This window comes from Artemia franciscana, chromosome 2, assembly GCF_032884065.1.
Source record: "Artemia franciscana chromosome 2, ASM3288406v1, whole genome shotgun sequence".
Classification (NCBI taxonomy): Eukaryota; Metazoa; Arthropoda; class Branchiopoda; order Anostraca; family Artemiidae; genus Artemia; species Artemia franciscana.
In genome coordinates this window covers 15,790,606-15,817,286 of record NC_088864.1, presented here as the reverse complement: position 1 = coordinate 15,817,286, position 26,681 = coordinate 15,790,606, and the positions used below count along the sequence as shown (strand labels likewise).

Below are 26,681 nucleotides of genomic sequence, written 5' to 3'. Positions count from 1 at the left end.
TTTTTCTTGGGTTTTTGAACTACTTGGAAGTCATCCCATGCCAGATGGTTCTCATCATCTGGTACTTGACAGTTTGGTTCACACCACTGAGGTGAACCCACAGAAATCATTGTGCCATCACTAGATGTAGATGGTCTTGATGGCTGTCTTGTCCTGGCCTTTTCAGTTTTATCGTTATCATTATTTGCAGGCTTAGTGATTTGAGGAGGAGATATGGCAATATTGCTCTTAGGCTTAGCATGGCTCCCCTCTAGATAGGGATCTGGTGGATCTAGCTTAGACATAAGTCTAGTAACTTCACAATATCTGAAAGGTGCTAAACCTCTTAAATAAAGAAATGACAATAATTGAATAAAAGATAAAGCTTTAGATACTCTACTGCCAAAGCAATATAATTATCAAATATAGTTATTCACTTCAACAAGCACTTCACAAGCACTTCAAGCTATAGGCATTTTTTCACCTGAAAACGTTCTTTTTTTTAAATTATACGGGAATAAAATGAGTAACCATTTTCCCGCTAGGAACGGAAATAGTAACCATTCGGCTACTACAGTAAGTCCCTGGAATAAACCCCTTATTTTGTGTTTGGCAATTTCAAAATCTATAAAATAAGAATTTGAAATTGGCAAGAAGCGTGGCTTTTGGAATTGAAGCTTGAAGATAAAGTAGAAGTAAGTAAAATACTGGCACTTAGTGTGTCTAACTTATTAAACAGTGCTGCTAGATTACTTCACTAGGCTGAATGAGGGCCTAGGTGTTAGATGAGAGCAGGTATGTATTTAAATGGAAGAACAGTAAGTGCAGTTCATTTTCACTAGCCTAAAACAACTTATCTCTTGCTATATATTACTCAGTCAATTGAGCAGCAAAGAAGTACAAATACTGTCCAGGAAGTAAGCAAATTTGCTGCTTCAGCAAATAAACAAATCACTTGTTATTAGCCTATACATCTTGGTTTTATTGGTAGAAATGGGCATACAGAGGAGGGAGGGCTGCTGGCCCTCCTAGAATGGTCAAAAACATTGATGTCTAAAAAAGCAGTTGATAAAAAGTAGGCTAGATGGTTGTAAAACTGGAAATAAACAGCTGTAATGGTAGATTAAAAGTCAAACAAAAAGTGGCCTAATTATTTAGGCTATAATGTTTTGGAAAAATTTATCTCCTTCCATCATTCATCACAGGTTTGGCTGCCCCCCATAGACAAGAAGTTACATACACCCATGTTGGTAGCCTAGAGCCTCTACATCCTACATTATAGGGGAGGTTGTTTGCACCTTTAGCCAGGAGAACTTCAATTTATATATGGAATTTATGCTTCTAAATAACAGTAACTTACTGTGATTGTCAAATTGTAAAATTCTAGTTTTGCTACTTTTGGCTGTCTTAGGAAAGGCTTAGGCTTGAGAAACGAAACTTTTAGTAAATTCAGGGCCAAAAAATACTCTGGGAAGGTATTGCCAAGCCTTCATAATAGCCATTTTCTGATTTCTAAGTATTTGAAATTTGCCTACATGAAGCTATGTAGCTGAAAACAGTTTTTTTACACTTCATTTAAGCAGAAGATCTGTTTTGCTTGGCTTTGCTTTCATGAAATAAAGATTTTCAAATTTCTAATAAGGTCATTGCCCTCTAGAGAGGGATAGAGTAGAGGTAGGTACTTAAGTATACCTTCCCCAGACATAATCTAGTCTCTTTACAAAGAGCTAGTCAACTGGCTAATGGACATCCTTAGAGGCCAAGTGCAAAAGGTTTGGCTCTTTACTGTAAAGAGAGAGAATGTCTATTCAACACCTTGCCAAGTTCTGAGTGCTGTCCTTGGACTGACCATATTCCTCATCTACATCAGTGACCTAGTAGCTGAAACACAAACCACCTGACTCTTTACACCAACAACTCCAAGCTATTTGGTACTGCACATGACACTAGCTTAAAAGCCATTCTCAACCAAATTAAAGTATGGGCAGATAAGTGGCTTCTGTCCTTCAACATCACAAAGTGTGTCACTCTTCATTTTGGCAGTGGCAATCTGCAGCACCAGTACACCCAGTACAATAGCAAAATGTCATTGACAGTCTTGCATCCTACTTCTAGTTGTGGTAGAGACATGGGAGTCGTCTTGGATGATATTTTAAAATTCCATGAGCACACCAGCCAAGCAGTTTCAAAAGCAAACACAAATTTGGGACTCCTTAAAAAAAACATCAGTAGTTTATTCTCCACAGTTTTTCTGAAACTATACAAAGCTCTGGTCAGGCAAACTGTGGATTTTGGAATATGTCTTGCTGGTCTTTTCTACAGAGAGCAATATCCAGCTTGTTGAAGGTGTCCAAAGGAGAGCCACTAAATGCATCAACAGTTTATGCAGTCAGCCTTAAAGTAGTAGATTACAATATGCTAACCTTCCAACACTCATTTTCCAGTGTAGGCATAATGACATAATGCTCACCTATAGGTACCTCCAGAAAGCAGACCAGAAGCTGTTCACCTTCTCTCCTCACTAAAGATAAACACAAGGACTTTCCAAGAAGTTGTTCAAATCCACCATTAACACCAAGGTCTGACTAGATTTTTTCAGCCAGTAAGTGGTGAACAATTAGAACCAACTAAGCCAAGAGACAGTCTCTACACCATCACCTGAGGAATTCAAAAAGAGGCTTGACAAGGAATAGGAGGCCAAACCATGAAAATTCCAGTGGGAAAACCCCCTCACAGCCATCACTATGATAACATTCTTGGAAAACAATAGAAAGTCAGCTTGGAGGATGATATGGCTTATCATACCCAACCATCTTGCACAATCAATACAAAGTTGCTGTTGTGCATTGGTGCCAACTCTAAATTGCTGGACAAAGGTTCTCTAACCCTTCCTACCATCTGACCACCATTACTAAGTGGGCCTAAGTTTGATCTCTCCAGCACTCTTTAGTCCTGGTGGTTTGTTGCTTCATCTTAACACAGCAACCAGATCTGCCATCATCAATTATGGAGCATCACAGTTTTTGCAACTAATTTGCTCCAAAGTGCAAATTAAGGTAATAATTTAGTCTGTAGACACATCCCTGAAAGTTTCATTTTTCCTAACCTTTTTCCAACATAGCAAAAAGTAACTAAACTAGAAATTTACCATTTGAATGTATTGATGTCTTTTTCAGTAGAAATGTATTCTTTTGCTGGGACTTCTTCATTCCATTAACATTATAAGATAGCCAAATACTTTTCCTTATGGTAACAAAGCCATCTCAAAATAATACCAATGCTAACCCTTTCAATGAGAAGCCAAGGAGCCTAGCTGCACATAAGGGAACATGTTAAGAAAACAATTCATATTTCTTAATGTGCAGAATAATTATAGTTAATACATTTTGCATGGGGAGAACCTTTTATCTTCTCTTCTTTCTGTGTTTTGCTAGTTTTTCTAATACATTTATGAATTTTTCCTTTTAATTTCAAAAGATCTGTTAAAATGCTCCATTGTCAACTGAAGATAAATTTTGGTTTTATGCCATCTACAAAATTAGTTTCAGATGGCATTTGTTTTTGCATGTTGTTTGGACAAAGATTTTGGATGTTTTTATGGCATCTACAAAATTTGTTTGAGGTGACATTTCTTCACCATCAATTTGAATACTTAGAAAATGCTTGTTGAAACCCTGCTTTTTTATTTTATAGTAAAAGTGCAAAAACAATGAAAGAAATGAAGATAAAGACTTTCCGCATGTAAAATGTGTTAGCCATAATTATTTTGCATATTATGGAGTAAGAATTGTTTTCTTAACATGTTTCTTTATTTGCACCTAGGCTTCTTGGAAATTTGTCCCCCATAAAAATTGTCTGGACAGCAAATCATTATATGAAATAGTAAGGAATTGTTGAGAGCATTTCAGTGTATAGTCAATAATATCAATATATTCAATTTTATGCAAGTCAATAAAATGATAGTCATAAAATGAAACACAGAGAATGTTAGAGGATTTGCCCCCAACTATGCATTGCACTCATGGCCCAAGGCAATGAATAAGTAAATCAGTACCTGCCCAATGCAGACTATTGGTCAGCTCATGAAAAAGTTTTTGTTCAAGTTATAGTGGGCAGGTTTTTTCCTATAGGTGATTAGTTTTCCTTATTATTTTTCACAGTTTACCACTTAACAGAAACGTGGTTTTGCCATTGAAATTTTTTTACACTGGCCTAATTTGATAAGTTGTTCAACAAACTGATGTGGCTTTGATTATTTCAATTGATGATTAAAATCCTGTTTGGAATACAGTCAGATAGTGGGGAGCAAAATTAAATCTTAAAACAAACAGAAATTACTAGGAGGGGGGCTAATTGCCCTCTAATCATTTGTCTTAGACAAAATAATGAGGATTTCTAAAAAGGCAGAGGAATTAACAAGAAGCATAGACCCCCTATTTCCTGTATTTGTTTTTAAAAGATTAGCACTAAGTTTGATTTACCAGGATTGTCTTTTTATTGTGTTTATTTTAAAATATTGATGCTAAGTTTGAGATAACCAGACATCAAAAAATTAACTTGACTTGTACGCTTAAACAGAAATAAACAGAACATGCAGGTGCAGTGGCTTGTGTGTAAAGAAATTACAGTAATTTTCTCTTCCTGGAGGCCCAAAAATTGTTGTATAGCACACAAATTTGGGCAATTTCATCACTTTGGGAACTGACCATAATGACGACCTGGTTTTCAATTGCTCTGGCATATTTTTGGGATGTTTGGTAAAGGGTTTGGGTATTTTTTGTTTCACCTTCTTGCAACATTGCTCTGGCCTCTCCACATATGGACTTAATCTTTTGCCTTTTACTAAAGATTTCCATGGGAAGGGGCACTTGATGAATCTTAACAAATTTTTGAATGCAGACTAGTCCCTACTCTTGAAGTACATTTAAATATCACCTTCGGAAATGGTTTTGATTAGTGGTCAGACAAGTAACCCTGGAAAAGGTGGGATAATTGAAGCCATATGTAAATAAAAATCAGTCTTTTCAAAAATGCTAAATTATAGGTAGATAGCAAGAAGGCACAACTTCAGGGGTTTCTAATAAGATATGCTTATAGTGGAGTAGACATGATAAGTGTTGTGTTTCACCTAGTTGCCTATAGCTTTTCAGTTGGCAAGTTGCTGGCTAAATATTTGTTGTTATCTTTTAAACAGTTTGTGGTAGCAAACTGTAGGTAAGGAGCAATGTAGCTCAATAGTAGCCAAAACTCTAAAAAATAGGATTTTGACACCAGTAGATATATCAAAAGAGGAGTTGAATTATTATGCTGATTCCAAATATATAAGTGTCATTAAGTTGAGTATTACACATCAAAGGCTACACACCTGAGAAAGTGTATCTTATTTGGAAAAAGGAGGGATACACCCCTAAAAATCCAAAGAATCCAAATGAAAATTGCACTATCAGATATCAGAGAACCCTAATGTATAGGTATCAAGCACTTATCTCCAAAAATGTGGAATTTGTATTTTTTTTTTCATAGAAAAAAGATCATGGATGCATGTTTATTTGTTTTTTTTTTTCTCCAAGGGTGATCATATCAACCCAGGGGTCCTAGAATATTGAGAGAGGATTCATTTGAATGGAAGTTAAAAGTTATAGTACTCTTTTAAGTGACAAAAAAGAATGGTATACTAAGCCCTCTCTCAAGTATATTTTTTTCCTAAAATCACCTGATCAAAATTTTAACACAGCTATTTTGTTCAGCATAATTGAATGGCCCAGTAACTATGTCTTTGAAGATAACATGACCCCCTACAGCCAAGGCATGCAAAAAGTGGGGTATCATGGTAGAAATGCTACTTGGCAGTTTTCATGGCCTAGTGAAATTTGTTGGGAAATTTTGAAAAAACAAATTCTAGTGTGTCCACTATCACCAAATTTTTGGAATTTCCCCCAAAATCTTTGTAATTCCCTAAAAAATCTTTTCTCTGGTAATCACCTTCCACGTAGGGTTGCCACCCGTAGTGATTTATAGCTGGCGACTATCCACCCCAGCAACTCCTTTCAGTCTACTTGTCATAATTTTTCACTACTTTCCAAACTTTTTGCCTCAATTTTTCACCATCAAAAACGAGTCAGAGATCATTGAAATATATACCTTTATTTGTACGTTAGTAAAATCATACTGCTCTTAAAATTAGACAATTTCATCAAAATTCTCTTGTGAGTTGTGATGAGGAATTTTATTTGAACAGGTTTATGCTTACTTTAATTCTGACCATTGATGCATTAAATAAAAAAAAATAATTTTTTTAGCTGAAAGTAAGGAGCGACATTAAAACTTAAAACGAACAGAAATTACTCCGTATATGAAATGAGTTGTCCCCTCCGCAATCCCTCGCTCTTTACGCTAAAGCTTTAAATTTTTTTTAAAAAGTAGAATTGTGACAAAGAGTCAAACTTTAGCGTAAAGAGCGAGGGATTGCGGAGGGGACAACTCATTTCATATACGGAGTAATTTCTGTTCGTTTTAAGTTTTAATGTCGCTCCTTACTTTCAGCTAAAAAAATTATTTTTTTTTTATTTAATTTCTGAACTTTTTTGAATTAATGCATGTTTGGTTTTGGCTCTCCGCACATAAATTATTAAAATGAAATTTGTATAATAATTCTTTTTTCTTTGCTAAATGGCTTTCTCTTAGTTTTGATCAGACGATTTTTAGAAATAAGGGGTCGAGAAGGAGGCCTAGTTGCCCTCCAATTTTTCGGTTACTTAAAAAGGCAACTAGAACTTTTAATATTTAAAGAACGTTTTTATTAGTAAAAAATATACGTAACTTAACAATTAACTTACGTAACAAACTTTCATAACCTTATATTTTTAATATGTATACGAGGGGGTTTGTACCCTCGTTAATATCTCGCTCTTTACACTAAATCGTAAGTTTTGTCCCAATTCTTTAAGAATGACCCCTGAATCAGAAAGGCCGTAGAATAAATAGTTTAAATTACTAAAAATACTTTAGCATAAAGAGAAGGTATTTATCTCCTCCTAAATACCTCGCTCTTTATGCTAAAGTATTTTTACAACCCCTCATATGCGTAATAATCTCTGTTCGTTTTAAGTTTCAATGCTACTTCTTCCTTTCATTTGAAAAAACGTTTTCATGTTTATTTTTCATTGTTTTCTTATAGTAATGCTTGAGAATCCTGCGCCCTTTTCATTGAATTTTTCTTCCCCCATGACAGATTCCTCCAAGGAAAGATCCTCCAACATAGCCCCCTCTCCTCAGCCCCACCCCCAAGGAAAATAAAATCCCCCTGAAACACTTCCCAATAACCATTACTATATGTAAACACTGGTCAAAGTTTGAAACTTGCAGCCCCTCCCCCAGGGATTGTGGGGGAGTAAGTCATCCCCAAAGACATAGTTTTTATGGTTTTCGACTATATTGAACAAAATGGCTATCTCAAAATTTTGATCCGTTGACTTTGGGAAAAAATGAGCGTGGGAGGGGGCCTAGATGCCCTCCAATTTTTTTGGTCACTTAAAAAGGGCACTAGAACTTTTCATTTCCATTATAATGAGCCCTCTTGCAACATTCTAGGACCACTTGGTGGATACGATGACCCCTGGGGAAAAGAAAAAAAAAACAAAAAAAACAAACAAATAAACACACACCCGTGATTTGTCTTCTGGCAAAAAATACAAAATTCCACATTTTGTAGATAAGAGCTTGAAACTTCTACAGTAGGGTTCTCTGATACGCTGAATCTGATGGTGTCATTTTCGTTAAGATCCTACGACTTTTAGGGGGTGTTTCCCCCTATTTTCCTAAATATGGCAAATTTTCTCAGGCTCGTAACTTTTGATGGGTAAGACTAAACTTGATGAAACTTATTTATTTAAAATCAGCATTAAAATGCTATTCTTTTGATGTAGCTATTGATATCAAAATTCAATTTTTTAGAGTTTTGGTTACTATTGAGCCGGGTCGCTCCTTACTACAGTTCGTTACCACGAACTGTTTGAAAGAAGGTTATTTTGAAAGCTGGAGTGTGAGTTTCAATTCCGTTTTCATGTGACATCCTGCTTAATTTTTATCCAAAAATATAAGGGAGTTAGAATGAAAAAATCATTCTAAAATTAAAAATGTATATTTTACATAACCATTTCAAAAATATATCAAAGCATAGTACCTATGTAGAGAAGAAGGGGATCTCATGGTAGATTTATAGATAATTTCATAACTGAACTATGAATTGGGTGAACCTACCACTTGATACCTTTTTATGCTCTTTCCAAACATAATAGTCGTTTTAATTGGAAACTAAGTGCGTCCTTTAAGATGATAACTCTTTTCTTTATCTTATGGCTATAGAATAGAGCTAAACTATTGGTTAAATCATACTATTTGATTATAATTTCATTTTTATGGCACTTGGTATTAACCAAGTGACATATAGCAATCGCAAATTCTGTTGGTCTGTTGGTCCCGGTTTTGCTACTTTAGGCACTTCCAGGTAAGATAGGACGATGAAATATTGCGGGTGTATCAGGGACCGGACCAGATTAAATTAGAAATAGTTGTTTTCCCGATTTGACCATCTTGTTGGGAGTGGGGTGCCTGTTAATTCAGAAAAAAATAGAAAAATTGAAGTATTTTTAACTTACGAACGGTTGATCAGATCTTAGTGAAATTTGATGTTTGGAAGGATATCGTGTTTCAGAGCTGTTATTTTAAATCCCGACCGGATCTGGTGATATTGGGGGTTGGGGTTGGGAGGGGGAAACCTAAAATCTTGGAAAACACTTAGAGTGGAGGGATCGGGATGAAACTTGGTGGGAAAAATAAGCATAAGTCCTATATACATGATTGACATAACCGGAACGGATCCGCTCTCTTTGGGGTAGTTGGGGGGGGGGGTTAATTCTGTAAAATTAAAAAAATGAGGTATTTTTAACTTACAAATGGCTGATTAGATCTCAAAGAAAATTAATATTTAGAAGGATATCGTGTCTCAGAGCTCTTATTTTAAATCCCGACCGGATCTGGTGACATTGGGGGGGGGGGAGTTGAGAGGGGGAAACCTAAAACTTGGAGAACACTTAGAGTGGAGGGATCGGGATGAAACTTGGTGGGAAAAATAAGCACAAGTCCTAGATACATGATTGACATAACCGGAACGGATCCGCTCTCTTTGGGGTAGTTGGGGGGGGGGTGGTTAATTCTGAAAAATTAGAAAAAATGAGGTATTATTAACTTACAAACGGGTGATCGGATCTCAGTGAAATCTAATATTTACAGGGATATCGTGTCTCAAAGCTCTTATGTTAAGTTCTGACTGGATCTGGTGACATTGGGGGGAGTTTGGGGTGGGGGAACCTAAAATGATGGAAAACGCTTAGATTGGAGGGATCAGGATGAAACTTTGTGGGAAAAATAAGCAGAAGTTTTAGATACGTGATTTACATAATTGGAACGGATCCGCTCTATTGGGGGGGGGGGGGTTAAATCTAAAAAAATTAGAAAAATGACGTATTTTTAACTTGCAAAGAAGTGATTGGATCTTCATGAAACTTCATATTGAGAAGGACCTCGTAACTAAGATCTCTTATTTCAAATATCAACCGGATCCAGCATAATGGGGGGGGAACCTGAAATCTTAGAAAATACTTAAAGTGGTGAGATCAGGATGAAACTGGATGGGAAGAATAAAAACCTGTCTAAGATACGTGACTGACATAACTGGACCGGATCTGCTCTATTTGGGGTAGTTGGGGGGGGGGGGTTAATTGTGAAAAACTAAAAAGATCGGGTATTTTTAACTTACGAATGGGTGATCGGATCTCAATGAAATTTGATATTTAGAAGGATATCGTGTCTCAGAGGTCTTATTTTAAATCCTGACCGGATTTGGTGACATTGGAGGTGGGGGGAGTTGGGAGGGGGAAACCTAAAATGATGGAAAACGCCTAGATTAGATTGATTGGAATGAAACTTCTTGGGAAAAATAAGCAGAAGTCTTAGATACGTGATTTACATAATAGGAACGGATCCTCTCAATTGGGGGGGGGGTTAATTCCGAAAATTTGAAAAAATGATGTATTTTCAACTTACGAAGGAGTGATCGGATCTTAATGAAATTTCATATTTAGAAGGACCTCGTAAATATGATCTCTTATTTTAAATCTCAACCGGATCAAGCATAATTGGGGGGGGGGCAGTTGGGGGTACTGGAAATCTTTGAAAATACTTAATGCGGTGAGATCAGGGTGAAACTGGATGGGAAGAATAAAAACTGTCTAAGATACGTGACTGACATAACCGGACCGGATCTGCTCCCTTTGGTGGAGTTGGGGGGAGGGGTAATTTTGAAAATTGAGGTATTTGTAACTTACAAAAGAGTGACCAGATCTTAATGAAATTTGATATTTAGAAGGATCTTGTGCTTTAAAGCTCTAATTTTAAATTTCCGACCAGATCCTGTGACGTTGGGGGAATTGGAGGGGGAAACCGGAATTCTTGGAAAACGTGAAAATTGGGGTATTTTTGTCTTATGAATAGGTGATCGGATCTTAATTAAATTTGATATTTAGAAGGAATTCATGTCTCAGAGCTTTTATTTCAAATCTCGACCAGATCTTTTGACATTGGGGGGAGTTGGAGGGGGAAATCTTGGAAAACACTTTGAGTGGAGGAATCGGGATGAAGCTTGGTGGATAGAATATGCAAATGTCCTTGATATGTGATTGACGGAACCGTACTGGATTCGCTCTCTTTGGGGGAGTTGGGGGGAGGTGTTCAGTGGTTTGGGGAGTTTGGTGCATCTGGACGTGCTAGGACGATGAAAATTGGTAGGCGTGTCAGGGAGCTGCACAAATTGACTTGATAATGTCGTTTTCCCAGATTCGACCATCTGGGGGGCTAAAGGGAGAGGAAAAATTAGGTATATATAACATGCGAGTGGGTGATCGGATCTAAACAAATTTTGATATTTAGAAGGACATCGTGACTCAGAGCTCTTATTTTAAATCATGACCGGCATTAAGCCTCTTATTTTCCTTTTAAATCAATTTATTGATTCATAGAATTTTGTTAGAGCTCATACCGTATGATCTTTTGGCTATTAGCTCTTCATGCCTCGTCACAAGTGCCATATGAGCTCTTAGCTCTTGTGTTGAATTTATAGGCATTGATTCATTATGATCCAATTGAAAAAAATACAAATCTATTAAAAACTGCCATATTTACTTTAAGCTGTTAGCTCCACTCTTGTTTAAACCTATGTACCTGTTAACTAAACCAACTGTGACAAAAACAAGAACCAGAAAAGCTCATAGGAAATAAATAATTTTGGGTATATACCTGAGCATTAGGGAGAAAGAGGGAGGGGGTAAAGTACATTGTTGCTGCTGTCAGAACATATAACTACAGTTATTCTAAATATTGTGAAGTAAGAATTGTTTTATTAAAATGTTTCCTTTTCAATAGCCCCAATTATAGACTTCCAATAAGTTGTTGATCTAAGACAGGTAATTCAAGCTCCTTCAAATGAATCCAGAGCTTAAAATATATTATTATTAGGTGTTTTCAAGCTATCCTACTGCCCATAACTCTCTTTCTAAGGCATAGAAACTACTACTACTACTAATAATAACTCACTGCAGCACCAAGCTGCCTGAGGCCAAGATAGCTACACACGCTCCTCCTCCAACCTAATCTATTCAAAGCCTCCCTCTTTACACCATCCCAGGAAGTTCCCATTTCCTTTAAATCTTCATATATGATATCCTCCCAATCCAGACAAGGACGGCCTGCTTTCCGTGTAGCCCCAGACAGTTGGCCAAAAAGAAGAATCTTTGGCAATCTGTCATCCTTCATCAGCAGAACATGGCCTAGCCATCTCAACCTTTCTTTCGCTATAGCCCTAGAAAGCGGGTTTGAACCATATTGTTCATACAACTTACTGTATGAAATATGGTCAGTCAGCCGGGTACCTAGAACAATCTGTAGGCAATGTCTCTGGAAAACATCTATTAAATTTTCGTCTGCTTTTTGGAGCGCCCATGCTTCAGATCCATATTTGACCATCACTGTAGCTTCAAATATTCTAATCTTGGTTTGCAGATTTATTTTCCTATTTTTCCAAACTGTTTTTTAACTGTGAAAAAACACCCTATAGCTATTCTACTTTTAACATCTTCACTGCTCCCACCATTTTTACTAATAATACTACCAAGGAAAGTGAAGGTGCAAACCTGGATCAATCTTTTTGTTATCCAATGTCACCTTTTCATCTTCACTTATTCCTAGCCTTAGTGACTTAGTCTTCCTAACATTAATTTTCAGGCCACTACTAGCACCCTGAACTCGCAAAACCTCTAAAAATTCATTCATTTTGCCCACACTTTCATCTAATATGCTTAAATCATCAGCTTAAGCTAAGTCCAGGAGCGTTTTTCCTCCCCATTTGGTTCCGTGGTCTCCAATTGCCTTTCCTGTGCTCCTTAAGACAAAGTCCACCAAAATGATCCATATAAAGGGGGATAAAACACAACCCTACTTAACTCCTGATTTAATACAAAACCAGTTGCTAACCTCATTTCTCACCTTAACTACAGCAGTATTATTCTCATACCTAGCACAATTCACTTTAATGTATTTTTCTGGTATACCATCTAAGGATAAGATCTGTTGAACGCTCTTCTATCAACAGAATCAAATGCTTGCTCATAATCGATAAAACTGAGGACCTAAGGTGTTTTCTATTATTAACCTAAGAGTGAAAACTTGGTCGACACATCCTCTACCTTTTCTAAAACTGCACTGTTCTTCCCTTAAAACTTTGTCTACAGTATCTCTCAGTCAAAAAGTATCATATTACTAAGTAATTAGCCACCTACAGAGACCAGACTAATGCTTCGATAATTACGACACTCACTCTTGTCACCTTTCTTATACAGTGGTTTAAATAAGGTTTTCCTAAAATCATTAGGTACTTCTCCTTTTTCAAAAATCATATTTATAATCTTCAGTAGCTTATTTCTAACCTCAGAGCCACCTTTTTTAGGAAACTCATTTATCACACTATCAGCACCTGGAGCCTTATTATTTTTTAATCCTTTTAGTTCTGTCGCCAATTCTCCCTCGCAGAACAAACTTCCTTTACATCCAAAGTATCACAAACGTTTACATTTTCATCTATATCTTTTCCTGCAACTGTATCTTGGTTTAGCACATTCTCAAAATGTTCCGCCCATCTTTCTTTAACTTTTTCCTTATCACTAATTGTGGCCCCATTCTTATCTTTAACTGGGATTAGCCCGGGTTGACTACTCCCTCTAAAATTATTAACATGCCAGTATAATATTTTACTATTATTCCGTCTAGCTGCATCTTCCAGATCCTCAGCAATTTTATCCATGACCTCTGCTTCACATCTCCTTAGTTGATATTTTAATGCTTTCTCCACTTTCTTCATATTCCTTTTGTTTCCATATGATCTATCACTCAGATAATTCTTGTACAAACCCCTTCTACTCTCTATTAAACATAAAGGGTTTTCACTAATATTTCTAGTTACAGTCTTAGCACTCTTCTGTAAGACACCATCAGCAACTTCACAAATTGTTTTTCCAAAATTTTTGCATCCATCTTCGACATTGTCAAATTTTAAACTCTCAAGGTTAAGATTCAACTGTTCCTGGAAGGTTTTTCTCAAGTTTTCATCCTGGAGTCTACCAAAATCATAACTTTCCGGGAGGTAGTTACCCTTTCGAAATTTCAGCTTTAAATCAAACTTAGACACTACTACACGGGGATCTTCACTTTTAACATCAATAACAGCACTCCTATACACCCTAGTATCTTGTATTGATCCTTCTAGTCTTCGGTTTACAAAAACATAATCAATAAGGTTTGCTGCCTTACCATCACGTGAGTACCATGTCAACATATGGGCCATTTTGTGACCCAACACCGTATTGGTTATAACTATATTTTTATACCTACAAAATTGCAAAAGTCTATAGCCATTATTTTTTTCTTTTCCTACACCAAATTTACCTAGGCTAAGATACCATCTATCCCTATTTCGACCAACCTGGGTGTTAAAATCTCCTAGCAAAAACACCATATTTCTACCTGGTACCCTGTTTATTTGCTCCTGTAACTGTAAGTAAAATTTATCTGAGTCACTAGTATCTCCGTCAGTTGGTTCAATAGGGGCACATGCTACTAAAACTGATTTACTGAACTTTTTAGTCATAAAATGAGCGATTAGTATTCTATTAGTAGTACCTTCCCAGCCTATACAAGACTTAGCAGCTTCCATATTCATCATGAGCCCTACTTCGTGTCTATGTACCCCATCCTTCCTGCCCGAGTACAAAAATTCTATGTCACCTAATTTCATGCTTCCTATCCCTGGGATATGAGTTTCTGAAACTCCTAATAAATCCAATTCAAACTGTTTAAAATCGTCAGTCAAAATGTTGATATGATAGTCATTCTTTAACGTCGTAACATTCCAAGTTCCAATTTTCATGTTCTTTAAATCTTTGAAATTATTTTGGCCTCAGGAAAAGCAATGATCCCAGATACCAGTGCAGGACGGTGACCAACACATCTTCTCAAGTCTACACCAAAGCGCTTAAGCCGGCTTAGAACTGGACAGCAAGAAGTCCCAGGGACCTCCAGTAAGTTGGAGGCTTTGTGCAATCCTGGGTCTATATTGGTCACAACATGGTTTTCAGCACTTGGCGATGCTCTTCTATCATCAAGATTCGAAATCCTGCACAGACAGTCGAAAAGCCTATTACCTCTGACTCATTATATATTCATGCCTACAAATATTATGCTACTACAGGGAGGCAATTCATAGTAGATAAATTAGCTAGAAAGAGGTTTTGGAGCCCGAAAATGCCCTTCAAAACAAACCAAGCCCAGAGAAATATCCAATAACCAGAATCCCATGCGAGTGCTATGTTGTTTACTAGGCTATAATTTCCTCAAGGGGCGCCACTCCTCAAGTGGGAAAAGTTGACCGCAAGTTTCCCTGTCTTGTAGGTACCCCGAAAGTGTCGAGGCAGCCCTTTACAAAGGCTGTTGTTCATAGATCTGTATCTTACGCCCTGCTGCGGTTGTCCTCTTATAGAGGATCCTCCCACGACGGTGTTCTGTATCACCATGCAATTTAACCCATTACCGTGGGAAGGCTTGTAACTCATGAGAAATGTGGACACGCCAGTGGGCCCTTTTGAGTGTACATTTGAGGGGCCTTCTTCCTCCTCCACCTGTATTTATGGCCCCAGGAGAGGGTATCCCAGTTTCTATTATGGACCCCCAGGGGCAAGGTCCCCCTTGGTCTGTGCCTCCTATGGAGGTACTCTACATATCTGTAGGACATTCCCCTATCTTTTGTCCTCTCCCACAACCTAGCATGAATATCTAATAATCAACCACTCCTATCTATTGTCCTCTACTAAAACCTAGCATGATTATCTAATACTTAACTAACTAATGCAACTAGTAAAGCCTATACCTGTTTTAATCTTGGCAGAAAATAATTTTCTTTGATTTTGGTAAAATTTTAGACAAGCTACTTTTTCCATCTTGTAAAATGGTTAAGTTAGGACAATAAAACTTTCAGTATCCCCCTCTAGAGGATACTGGCCTTTAAAAGTTCTAGAAGTGAAACCTTGCATGATAGGTTTTCTGCTTAAATGAAATGCAAATAAAATATTTTCAGCTTCATAACTTTGCCTGATTCCAAATAATGAGTTTCAAAGACCTGCAAAAACTGAAACCAGAAAATTAAGGTATAGTGTTGTTTTGTCAAAATTGTAGACCTGTCAAGTTAGCAAATTTCCAAGACATAGAAATGAGAAGAGTGATACTATTGTAGCTTGGCAACACCTTCCCATAGTATATTCTTGGCCCTGGTCTCAGTACTGTAATTTTTGTTTTACAACCTATCCACTTACGAAAGTTAGTAAAAAATAAGTTTGTATAGAATGTTACAGTAATTTTAGTTTGAGCCTAATTTTATTTTAACCGTGGTTGAAGCCAGTAGAATTGGAGGTGGAACCGTTGTAACCAGGGGTCAGAAGTGGGGGAAGCAGAATTGGATATCACTTTATTAAAAACAATTAAAAAAAGTCTTAGGAATGGTGAGTGGTGTCAGAAGGCCAGTCATAGTGTGGCATGGTAGTGTGAAATGACACGGTGTATCATGGAGGGTTGGCTTGCAAAATCATGTGCCAGTGGATTTAATGCATGATTTTTAACAAGAAAATATCTCGCAAATGTCTTAAGAATAATGAGGGATGCAAGAGGGCCAGTCATAGTTTGACAACATGGATGTGAATTGACATGGTGTATTATGTAGGGTGTGCTTGCAAAAACATGAGCCAATGGATTTAATGCCTGATTTTAACAAGAAAATATCTGGAAAATGTCTTAGAAATGATGAGGGTGCCAATGGACCAGTCATAGTGTGGCATGGTTGTATAAATTGACATGTTGTATTGCATTGGGGATGGCTTATGAAACACAATCCAATGGATTTAAGGCATAATTTTTAACAAGAAAATATCAGAAAAATGTCTTTGGAATGATGAGGGTGCCATAGGATGTCTTGTGCCATCCATAGTTTGCCACACTGACGTGAATTACCTTGGAATAACACCTTCTAAAGCTCAAAGTTAAGGTGGGAGGTGTTGAAAGAATGTTTTTGGCTGAGGGGGATTGAAATCTTACATCCAGTCAAAGAAATAGAGGGCATTTTCATTAAAAGCTCTCAAAAACATCTCTTAATTTAGCTTAAATTTACATAACAGCCCTCCACCCTACCTACCTGGATTTGGTTGCTATTACCTCCGCCTTTCTTTAATTAACGCTTGTTTTTGCTTATATTCTATCCTATATCACGTTTTTTCACGTTTTGTTTTTCTGTTTGTTTAGTTGTAATTGCTTTGTGTGTGATATCATGATTTAGTCATTTTTGTTATGAATAAAACTTGTATGTACAAAAAAAGTCTTCGTTCTTCAGATTTCTTGTTCAAGGATGAATCTTCAATGGGTAAACGTTTACACAATGAAATATCTAAAGCCAATGCTATTTAACATTTCACTGATTCAATAGCTAACTTAACCTCTGTAGGTTATGTTAGGAAATTAATAACGCAGGTATGCTTAATAAATCAAAAATCAATAGCATTGGCGTGCTTGCGTGCTCTAATATGGAAGGGCTTGGAAACATGCGATCCATTTAATCATTCTAGAAAGAGGGACAGGAAATTCTTTATGCATTGAATAGGTTATCATAGAAAGTATTCTCCAAATAGTGATATTAGAAAGGGTTTTCTGATCCAAGCCTCTAGCGCTCCATTCCATTTAGGGGGAAATCTTTCGAATCCTAATGCTGACAAAAATCTTTGGAGTATAAGAGTTCTTTGAGAAAAAAGAAAATAACGCATTGAAAGAAAATGAAATCACTTAAAGTATTATGTAACATTGCACATGCCCATTGTCATTACATAACATCTCTCATGTGAGTCCTCAGTTACAAGTGGGGATTCTCCGCTGGCCCCTGAGCTCTAACATTTCATGTGAGATCGCGTCATCCGTAACATGAGTAAACATTCCCCATTACGTAAAAACTTAAGAAATCATGGTGGAAAATATCTCGAAGAAAAATGCCTTAAAAAGTCTTGAAATATCTTGAAACATCTTGAAAAGCATGTGGAAAATGTCTTGAAACGTCTTGACGGTGAAATTGGATGCTAGGGGGCCCTGTTGAAATTGCTTGCAAGGGCCCGGGTTGAATTGCTCGCTAGGGGTCTCTTTGGAATTGCGTGCTATGGTCCCTGTCGGAAATGATTGCTAGGGGCAGAATGAAATTGGATGTTAGGACCCTGGTCGTCAGGTACGGTTAGGGGTCCAGTAAAATTGAAAGCTTGGGCCCCAATGGTATTGGGTGCTAGGGCTTCTCTTGGAATTGGTTGCAATTCGTATATGCAAATGTGACATTTCTCGTGATTGTTTTTTTTATGGCATTAATACAATGCCTCTTTCCTGTTTATCCTTCACATACACCAAAATAACTTCATTGCATTCCAATGTGGTCAAGAAATTCAGGAGCGAATTAATTTTCTCCTTTTAAGTATCTGTGCGAATACTAAAACAATACTTCTTTATTTTAACATTAAAAATCTGAAATTCGGATTGAATTAAGTAATTCTGGCTTGAATTCAATCACTAAAATTACGCGTTCCTTCGTTCTATTGTAATTTCGCGTTGTCTTCTAACTGTAGATTCCGTTGTGCAACATTTCAGGTTGCAATTCAGTGTGATTTCTGCTGTTTCTTGTTCCATGACGTTTTCTTTAGTTGTTCAGAGTAATTTGTTACTTTGTGCAATTTTGCAATTGATTAAGTGGAAACTTACACTTTCATAAATGTGTTAAAAATAGTAAAAATTTGCAATTCAATAAAAAAAATTACTTCCATATGGGGTTTTGTAATTTTCAGTTTTAGCAAATACATAAAAAAAACTAATGCAAGAACTCGGCAAAAATATGCTAAAAACCAATGGCACCAAACGGCTTAAGAAGATGTAACCTTTTTTTGAATATGTAGTAGTCTTTCGGAATCAACATATTTTTAATGTTTGAATTTTTATGGACAGGAAGAACTTTAAAATCCTTCTGATTAGTTTAGCCGGTTAATTTTCATGGTTGATGTGCCAACACTGACAATAATACTACTCTAAAAAACTTCGAATTTTTAAGACAACTATAAGAAGAATGTTAGAAAATTGAAGTTTTCAGGTATAAAAGCCCCAAGGAGAGGTTTAGGAGGAAAACGTCTTTATTTGATGTCTAAGGTATTTTAACTGTAAAATGTTGTTTTCTCAGCCTAAAACAGTATTTCAATAAACAAAAGTTCACAGAGAATAAATTTTTTTTAAAGAAAAAAAGATTCGACTCTCATGCACAAAATAAGCTTTTATTTGTCATACTTATGTTTTGCATGCTGACTAATGGTCTTTTTAGCGCAGGTACCGATATCCTGACTCTCTGCCTTCAGCTGGGAGTGCAGTGTGTGGTTGGGGGGTAAATCATCTGATGCTTCCCTAGTTTTCCCCCAGATTTCTCCAGGTACCTATTTAGAGCTCGGTCGAGAGCTCTTGGCTAAGCTTACAGAGTCATACTGCTGACCCCCATTCCCAAATAAATAACCAGTAACACCAGGACTCGAACCCCCGTCATCACAAACAAAAGATTTGAAGTCTAACGTGCTGACCTCTTCGCTAGGACGATTTTTATCAAATTGTCAATAGATTTCGTCAATAGATTTGTTGACTTTTCGACAGATTTCAATCAAATATATGAACAAAATTACATGCAAAAGCAAAGGTGTAGAAAAACTTAATTAGCATGTAACAGTCAATACTAATACTACTAATAGCAAGTCACTACAGCACCAAGCTATACAGGCTACTCCTCCATCCCGATCTGTTTAAAGCATTCCTCTTTACACCTTACCAGGAATTACCGATTCTCTTAAATCTGACCTTACAATTTCGTCTCAATCCATTCGGGAACGATCTGTTTCTCTTTTGGCCTTAGACGGCTGGCCGACAAAACAATCTATGATAATTTATCATCATCAGAACGTGTCCTAACCATCTCGACATTTCTCTCATTATAGCCCTAGAAAGCTGTTCAATCAGTATAGCCCTAACAACCAATAGCTTGTGAGATAATTAGGCTCTACTGATAAAAACAAATAATTACGTTCGAATGGTATTTTTTATAAGAGGATCATGAAAATGACTGACTGTTTTTTAAAAGTTTTGTCTGGGGATGATGGGCATAATTGAAAGCATTGAGGTCTCAGGGTCAATAACTATGTACTCATTTTCTTGTCGCTCACTCGTATTGGATTAAGTGATGCATAAGTTCAACAATATTTTCCAGAAAAACAGTGTCACTTTAATGAAAGCTGAATCGTTTTGTTCTGGAGCATCGTTCCTAGGCTTTTGTTTTCTGGACAATGTCCTGGTAGTACTTCCAATTATCTCGTTTTTTAAGCAGCAACGCTATCTCTTCTCTCTCCAGAAGTAATGACTGTGTAATTATGTTGCTTATTGTATCCTATTATTTCTAGGAATATGTCAGACTCTAAGAAAGCTGCTAGCAGTAGTGAGCTTGAACTCGATACATCCAACTCTAGAAACAGTGTATGGCTTGTGAAAGTCCCGAAGTATATTTCAAGCAGATGGGAGAAGTCAAAACCAGATATGCCTGTTGCGACTTTAAAGATCGCTAAAAGTCCTGGTCAGAGACCATCAGTTTCTCTATCTCTCACGGAAGAAGCAGTTAGATTAGAAAGTGATTTAATACCAAAAGACTACAAGATGCTTATTACTCCAATTCAGAATCAATCACTTGGTGATTTTTATGAATATCGGCGGGATAAAAAAGATGATTTTCTGTCTGACGGAGTTAAAATATGTATGGCTGGGAAAGTAATGCAGCGTTTAGAATGTCAAGCTGCCACGTCTGTTCAGTATATGACGCTTAAGAAAAATGCTATACTTGAAGCTGCTAAACCAGCGCGTATGACTCAGCCATTGGAGAGGGCGATTGTTAATCCAAAGCCAGTGTCCGCACATAAAGAGGTTATTGAATATGAACAGAGAAAGAAAGCTGAAGGAAAGAAACTGCGTGATGACAAGAATGTGGTTACAGACAAACTGTTTAAGGCCTTTGGACTTCATCAGTACTATAATCTAAGAGACTTGGTGAAACTGACAAATCAACCGGTAACATATTTGAAAGAGATCTTGAATGAGTATTGTGTCTATAATACAAAGGCTCCGCATAAAAATATGTGGCAGCTCAAAAAAGAATATTCTAATTATACTGGATCTGACGAGTAGAACTGTGTGGGAAGACTTTTGTGTGATTATTCCCAGAAATATGCAATTTTTTCAGATGTCAGTCTGACCAATGACTTTCTTAGTTTTCGAGTTTTTAAAATCAAAGCATTCTGTGTATTCCCAATTGTATTGTCCAGCAATGAAAGTTAATATAAAAATATCTGTTTGTTATATTTTTATAAATAATTTTATATATATATATATATATATATATTTGTATATATATATATATATATATATATATATATATATATATATATATATATATGTATATATCTTGCATCAAAAAAACTTTATTTTTTAATTAGTTCTCACTGAGGCAAAATTAAATTCCATCTAGTCAAAAACGCAGAAAAACTTTTTAACAATGAAGTATGACAACATTATGGGATTCTACACAACATGGAAATATAATATTAGGACCATATCCAAGACCATGATGAGGTGAGGTATATTGTCACAAAAGCAAACATGACATATGGAAATAGAATTAAATATAGAATGGAATGTTACTGCATTTACTTGTTCAGGATGTTTCCTTATGAGAGGCCGAGCAAAAAATACTCACAAAGAGTATTGTCAACATACCTGCAAGATTCCTCTTCTGTTTAATTTAGGTCCGTTGACAACAGAAGTGGCAAGTTCTCTTATATTCTTAGCATATGGCTAGAACGCTTTTTCTGGGTTATTGGTCAATTCATTGTAGCCTTCTTCTTTTTGTTCTTTTTGTATTTATGATTAAACCTGTGAAGTTTTACTCAGGGTATATAACATTTTTGTAAAAATGAAATCCACGCTATCAAATCAGGAAGAATTCAAAGAAAGCGCTGAATACATTTTCTCCTGTCCGTGCGAAAAAAACGGCTCTTCTGAAGAAAACATTTTTGAAGAAAAGCCTTACTGTTGGATATTTGGAATGTCTCTTAGAGGGTGAATTTGCTAACTAGGCCGCTATTATTGCATCTGCCTTAGACCCATGATTATCTGCCTAGCCAAAGAAATGTAGTTTTACCTTTGATTGACTGGTCCTGGCAAGTCAATAACCAAACAAGTTTTTAATTTACCACAAAACAAATGTTTTTATCCTCTATCACTTAGTTTTGCGGTTTTTTCACAAAGAAATACCAATTTTTCGTTAGACAACTTCTGTTAAGACTTTTCGCTGGATAAAGGCTTTATATATTGCTGGATAAAGACTGTTGAGACTTTTTGCTGCTAAGATTTTTGCTGGATTTCAAATTTCCACAGATATTCAACAGCACTTTGACCTGTTTTAAAATGTAAATTACGTTTATAATTATGAATATACCAGTCTACACCATTTATAACAATATATTTATTTTTAAGTTGTGGCTAGCGGAATTTCACTCTTAAACATTTAATATTTAATAGATAATATCACAAAACTTGGGAACTACTTGAGATTTAAAGTCACAAACCTGGGATCGGTAGAGCAGCTTGTCAATTTCTCTTTAATGGTAAACACTTAAAAAATAAGAAGAGGCACACGCTAAATGCTATATTAGGTTCTAAACAGCGACATCTAGATAGCGATCAAAATGATATTCGATGAAATGAAAAATGAGTCACGTATGGCAAAATTAAGATTTCATAAGGGGTGTTTTCCTTCAGAATGGGCTATAGACTCTTCCTGAAATTGATGTATTCACTGAAGCTATTAACAGTTAATATATTAAATCTATGTTAATGTTAAAGAAAAAGTAATAACATTAATAAATATGTAATAACAATGATTTTATAATAAAGTGAAACTCATCATCCTGAGAAACACAGATGTCTTCAATGTTAGTGAGTTTTTATGGTAAATAGACAATAAATATTTCACAAATCAACACTAAATTATGCTACTTTTATAATTCCAAAGAAAACACAAAAAAGTTACTTGGTAAATAAAGTGATGAAATAAGAGCACGAATGAGTCTATAAATATGTTTGAATGACACTTGAGAGGTTGCAGTCTTTTCTGAAGGTAAGTCGGCTGATTGGGGGGAGGGGGGGTTGGAGAATATGTGTTTCTAGTTTTTCTTTTACAAATGTTGCTTTCGTTATCAGATCATGTTTTCGACAAAACACGGTGGGTAAATTTAAGAACTCAAGGGCCCTTTCATAGTTGCTATAAGGGGATTCCAGGGCTATTTAGTAGGAAGTTTTTGAACATTTTCTATTTTGTTGACAAAAAAGCAGTGTTATGAGTTTGGAGACCCCAAATAGAATAGCAATACGTGAGGCTAGGCCTGATATAGCCTGTATGTGCAATATATTATCGGTTTTTCTTGTTTATTAAATCATCTTTCCGAATTTCATCCTTAGACCATATCTTCGAAAATTCAAAATTAGCACGTTTAAGAACTTTTCAAGGCATTTTTATGGCTGCTATAATGGCCTCAAAATTATTTTAGTGGCAAGTTTTTGAAGATCTTCTATTTTTGCTGGCAAAAAGCAATGTTCCGAGCTCGAAGAACCCAACAGGACAACAATAGTTGAGGATAGGCATGACATGTTGAACGTTCAATATTTCAAAATTCTTCTTGATTTGCTACACCATTTTAGGATTTGCATTATTAGACCATGTCTTTAACAAGACAAAGTGGGCAAGTTCAAGCACTCTGGCATTTTGGGACATTTTGGTGGTTGACATAACAGGGTATCAGTATTATTTTAGTAGCAAGTTTTTGAACATCCTCTATTTCCGTTAGCAAATAATGTTTTTAGTTTGTAGACCCCAAGCAAATATTTATTTCTACGTGGAATCTTTTTCTGCTTGGATCTGTTGTTTTTTTGTTGTTGTGTGCCCTTTTTAATGAAAAGAGTAATTGGCAAGCAAGTGGACCCCCCTCCTCCACCTGGTCTCTTTGTGTAAACAGGGACCTCTTTACCTCTCTACGGCATCGGGTCAAAAGTTTCAGTTGGTATTTTGACTAAAAATGGGTGAATGGTCCACAGAATATGATTTGGAGGGAGAAGACGACCTGTTCAGCTTTAGGGGGAAAAATTATGTAAATAGTCCATTCTTCTTATGTATATTTTTAAAAAGTTGTACAAAAGGAAAAAAATAATTGACGAAAGAAGAAGAAAAATAATAACCTAAAAAACGAGGTTGCCATCAGCAAGTGGACAAAAAAGACAAAAGCAGAAATTTTGAAAAACACCTTGTCTAGCCGTCTCCAGTGCTGAAAAAGAAAAGGAAAACTAGCCTTTTGAAGTGAACTCTAACAGAGCAGAAAAAATACTGGAGTGTCTTATCACGGAGTGAAACGACTAGGAATGAGGCCTAAACTCCTTCTCTTGCCTTTGCACGGAAGTGATTTTATTTATCAGAAGTATATGAAGTAAGTAGTTTTTGCAGAGGGTAGAGGGGCTTGGGTTCCAGAGGGAACTATTGCTGGTGAGACATTGTTACGGTGAAGGAAGCCTAGACATATTAAAACTTAAAACGAACAGAAATTACTCCGTATATGAAATGGGTTGTCCCCTCCGCAATCCCTCGCTCTTTACGCTAAAGCTTTTAATTGTTTTAAAAAGTAGAATTGTGGCAAACAGTCAAACTTTAGCGTAAAGAGCGAGGGATTGCGGAGGGGACAACCCATTTCATATACGGAGTAATTTCTGTTCGTTTTAAGTTTTAATGTCGCTCCTTACTTTCAGTTAAAAAAACTAGTTTTTTTATTTAATTTCTGAACGTTTTTGAATTAATACATGTTTGATTTTGGCTCTCCGTACATAAATTATTAAAATGAAATTTGTATATTAATTCTTTTTTTTTGGCTAAATGGCTTTCTCTTAGTTTTGATCAGACGATTTTGAGAAATAAGGGGTGGGGGAGGAGGCCTAGATGCCCTCCAATTTCTCGGTTACTTAAAAATCCAACTAGAACTTTTAATTCTTAACGAACGTTTTTATTAGTAAGAAATATACGTAACTTAAGAATTAACTTACGTAACACATTTTTATATTCTTATATTTTTATTATGTATACGATGGGGTTTGTACCCTCATCAATACCTCGCTCTTTACACTAAATCGTAAGTTCTGTCCCAATTCTTTAAGAATGACCCCTGAATTAGAAAGGCCGTAGAATAAATAGTTGAAATTACTAACAATACTTTAGCATAAAGAGCGAGGTATTTATCTCCTCCTAAATACCTTGCTCTTTATGCTAAAGTATTTTTAGAACCCCTCATATGCGTAATAATCTCTGTTTGTTTTACGTTTCAATGCTACTCCTTACTTTCAATTGAAAAAACGTTTTCATGTTTATTTTTTTTTTGTATATAATAATGTTAGAAAATCTTGCGCCCTTTTCATTGAATTTTTCTTCCCCCATGACATTCCTTGAAGGAAAGATCCTCCCACGTAGCCCCTTCCCCTCAACCCCACCCCCCAAACCAAAAAAAGCTCCCTGAAACGTCTGTACACTTCCCAATAACCATTACTGTATGTAAACACTGGTCAAAGTTTGTAACTTGCAGCCCCTCCCCCAGGGATTATGGGGGAGTAAGTCATTCCTAAAGACATAGTTATTATGGTTTTCGACTATGCGGAACAAAATGGCTATCTCAAAATTTTGATCCGTTAACTTTGGGGAAAAATGAGCGTGGGAGGGGGCCTAGGTGCCCTCCAATTTTTTTGGTCACTTAAAAAGGGCACTGGAACTTTTTATTTCCGTTAGAATGAGCCCTCTTGCGACATTCTAGGACCACTTGGTCGATACGATAACCCCTGGGGGAAAAAACAAACAAATAAACACGCACCCATGATTTGCCTTCTGGCAAAAATACGAAATTCCACATTTTTGTAGACAAGAGCTTGACATGTTTGCTATTAGGTTCTCTGATACGCCGAATACGATGGTGTGATTTTCGGTAAGATTCTATGACTTTTATGGGGTGTTTCCCCCTATTTTCCAAAATAAGGCAAATTTTCTCAGGCTCGTAACTTTTGATGGCAAAGACTAAATTTGATGAAACTTATATATTTAGAATCAGCATGAAAATCTGATTCTTTTGATGTATCTTTTAGCATCTAAATTCTGTGTTTTAGAGTTTCGTTTACTATTGAACCGGGTCGCTCCTTACTACAGTTCGTTAGCACGAACTGTTTGATAAAATAAGGACATTCGTAAATAAAGTTAACTGGGAGAATATCAAACAAACGATTTTTATTTTGTCAAACTAATCGCACATAATTCGCAACATTTAAAGGGATGAAAATATTTTTGAAATGTGTTCTGAATCCTTTATAAATATGAAATTATCATTATTTTGTTTTAAATAACGTTTTCGCAAATAGAACTTTTTTCATGCAAAACAACGGAAAACTTATAAAAACTTCAAATAATGAGAAACACCCATCAAACTTTCTTAGAGAGCCATGGGTGGATCCAGGATTTTCTTTGTGGGGAGGGGTGCATAATAGATTACTTCGATAAACTTGGGAACAAAGAAATACCGGCAATTTAAAGGGAACCTCGACAATTATGTATCGTAGGTAGGTAGTGGAAATTGTCGCGAATTTAATCTAAAATATGGTGAGGTTAAAGTCATAATAAATCTGTTGAAATTAAAATGGTATAAAAATTATTGATATAAGAATAGTAAATTATAAAAATCGCCCCGCCAAAAAAAAGCTGTTCACCATAGATAAAAATATATAATATTAAATATTTTCGGCATAATTTTTTGCCTTTGCACTTCTGACCGCTATAGCGAGTGAGTTAAGCTTCTTATTGTCAAAAAAAGATTGGTCTT

General features: G+C 36.2%; 1 protein-coding gene and 1 non-coding gene across 2 annotated transcripts; both read left to right on the top strand.

Moving 5' to 3' along the window:
• The first annotated feature begins 518 nt into the window (after window positions 1–518).
• On the top strand, window positions 519–21,670 carry LOC136037834 (general transcription factor IIF subunit 2-like). Its single transcript, XM_065720679.1, has 2 exons — window positions 519–674; window positions 20,139–21,670. The coding sequence occupies exon 2, from the start codon at window positions 20,143–20,145 to the stop codon at window positions 20,911–20,913; it is 771 nt and encodes a 256-aa protein (XP_065576751.1). The 5' UTR covers window positions 519–674; window positions 20,139–20,142; the 3' UTR covers window positions 20,914–21,670.
• LOC136024583 (U5 spliceosomal RNA) lies at window positions 4,779–4,891 on the top strand. The gene has a single exon (XR_010616850.1). It is a non-coding gene; the product is annotated as a U5 spliceosomal RNA (small nuclear RNA).
• Window positions 21,671–26,681: the final 5,011 nt, after the last annotated feature.

Excerpts from the sequence above, each read along its gene's own strand:
- LOC136037834 (XM_065720679.1), top strand. The coding sequence starts at position 20,143 with ATGTCAGACTCTAAGAAAGCTGCTAGCAGTAGTGAGCTTGAACTCGAT.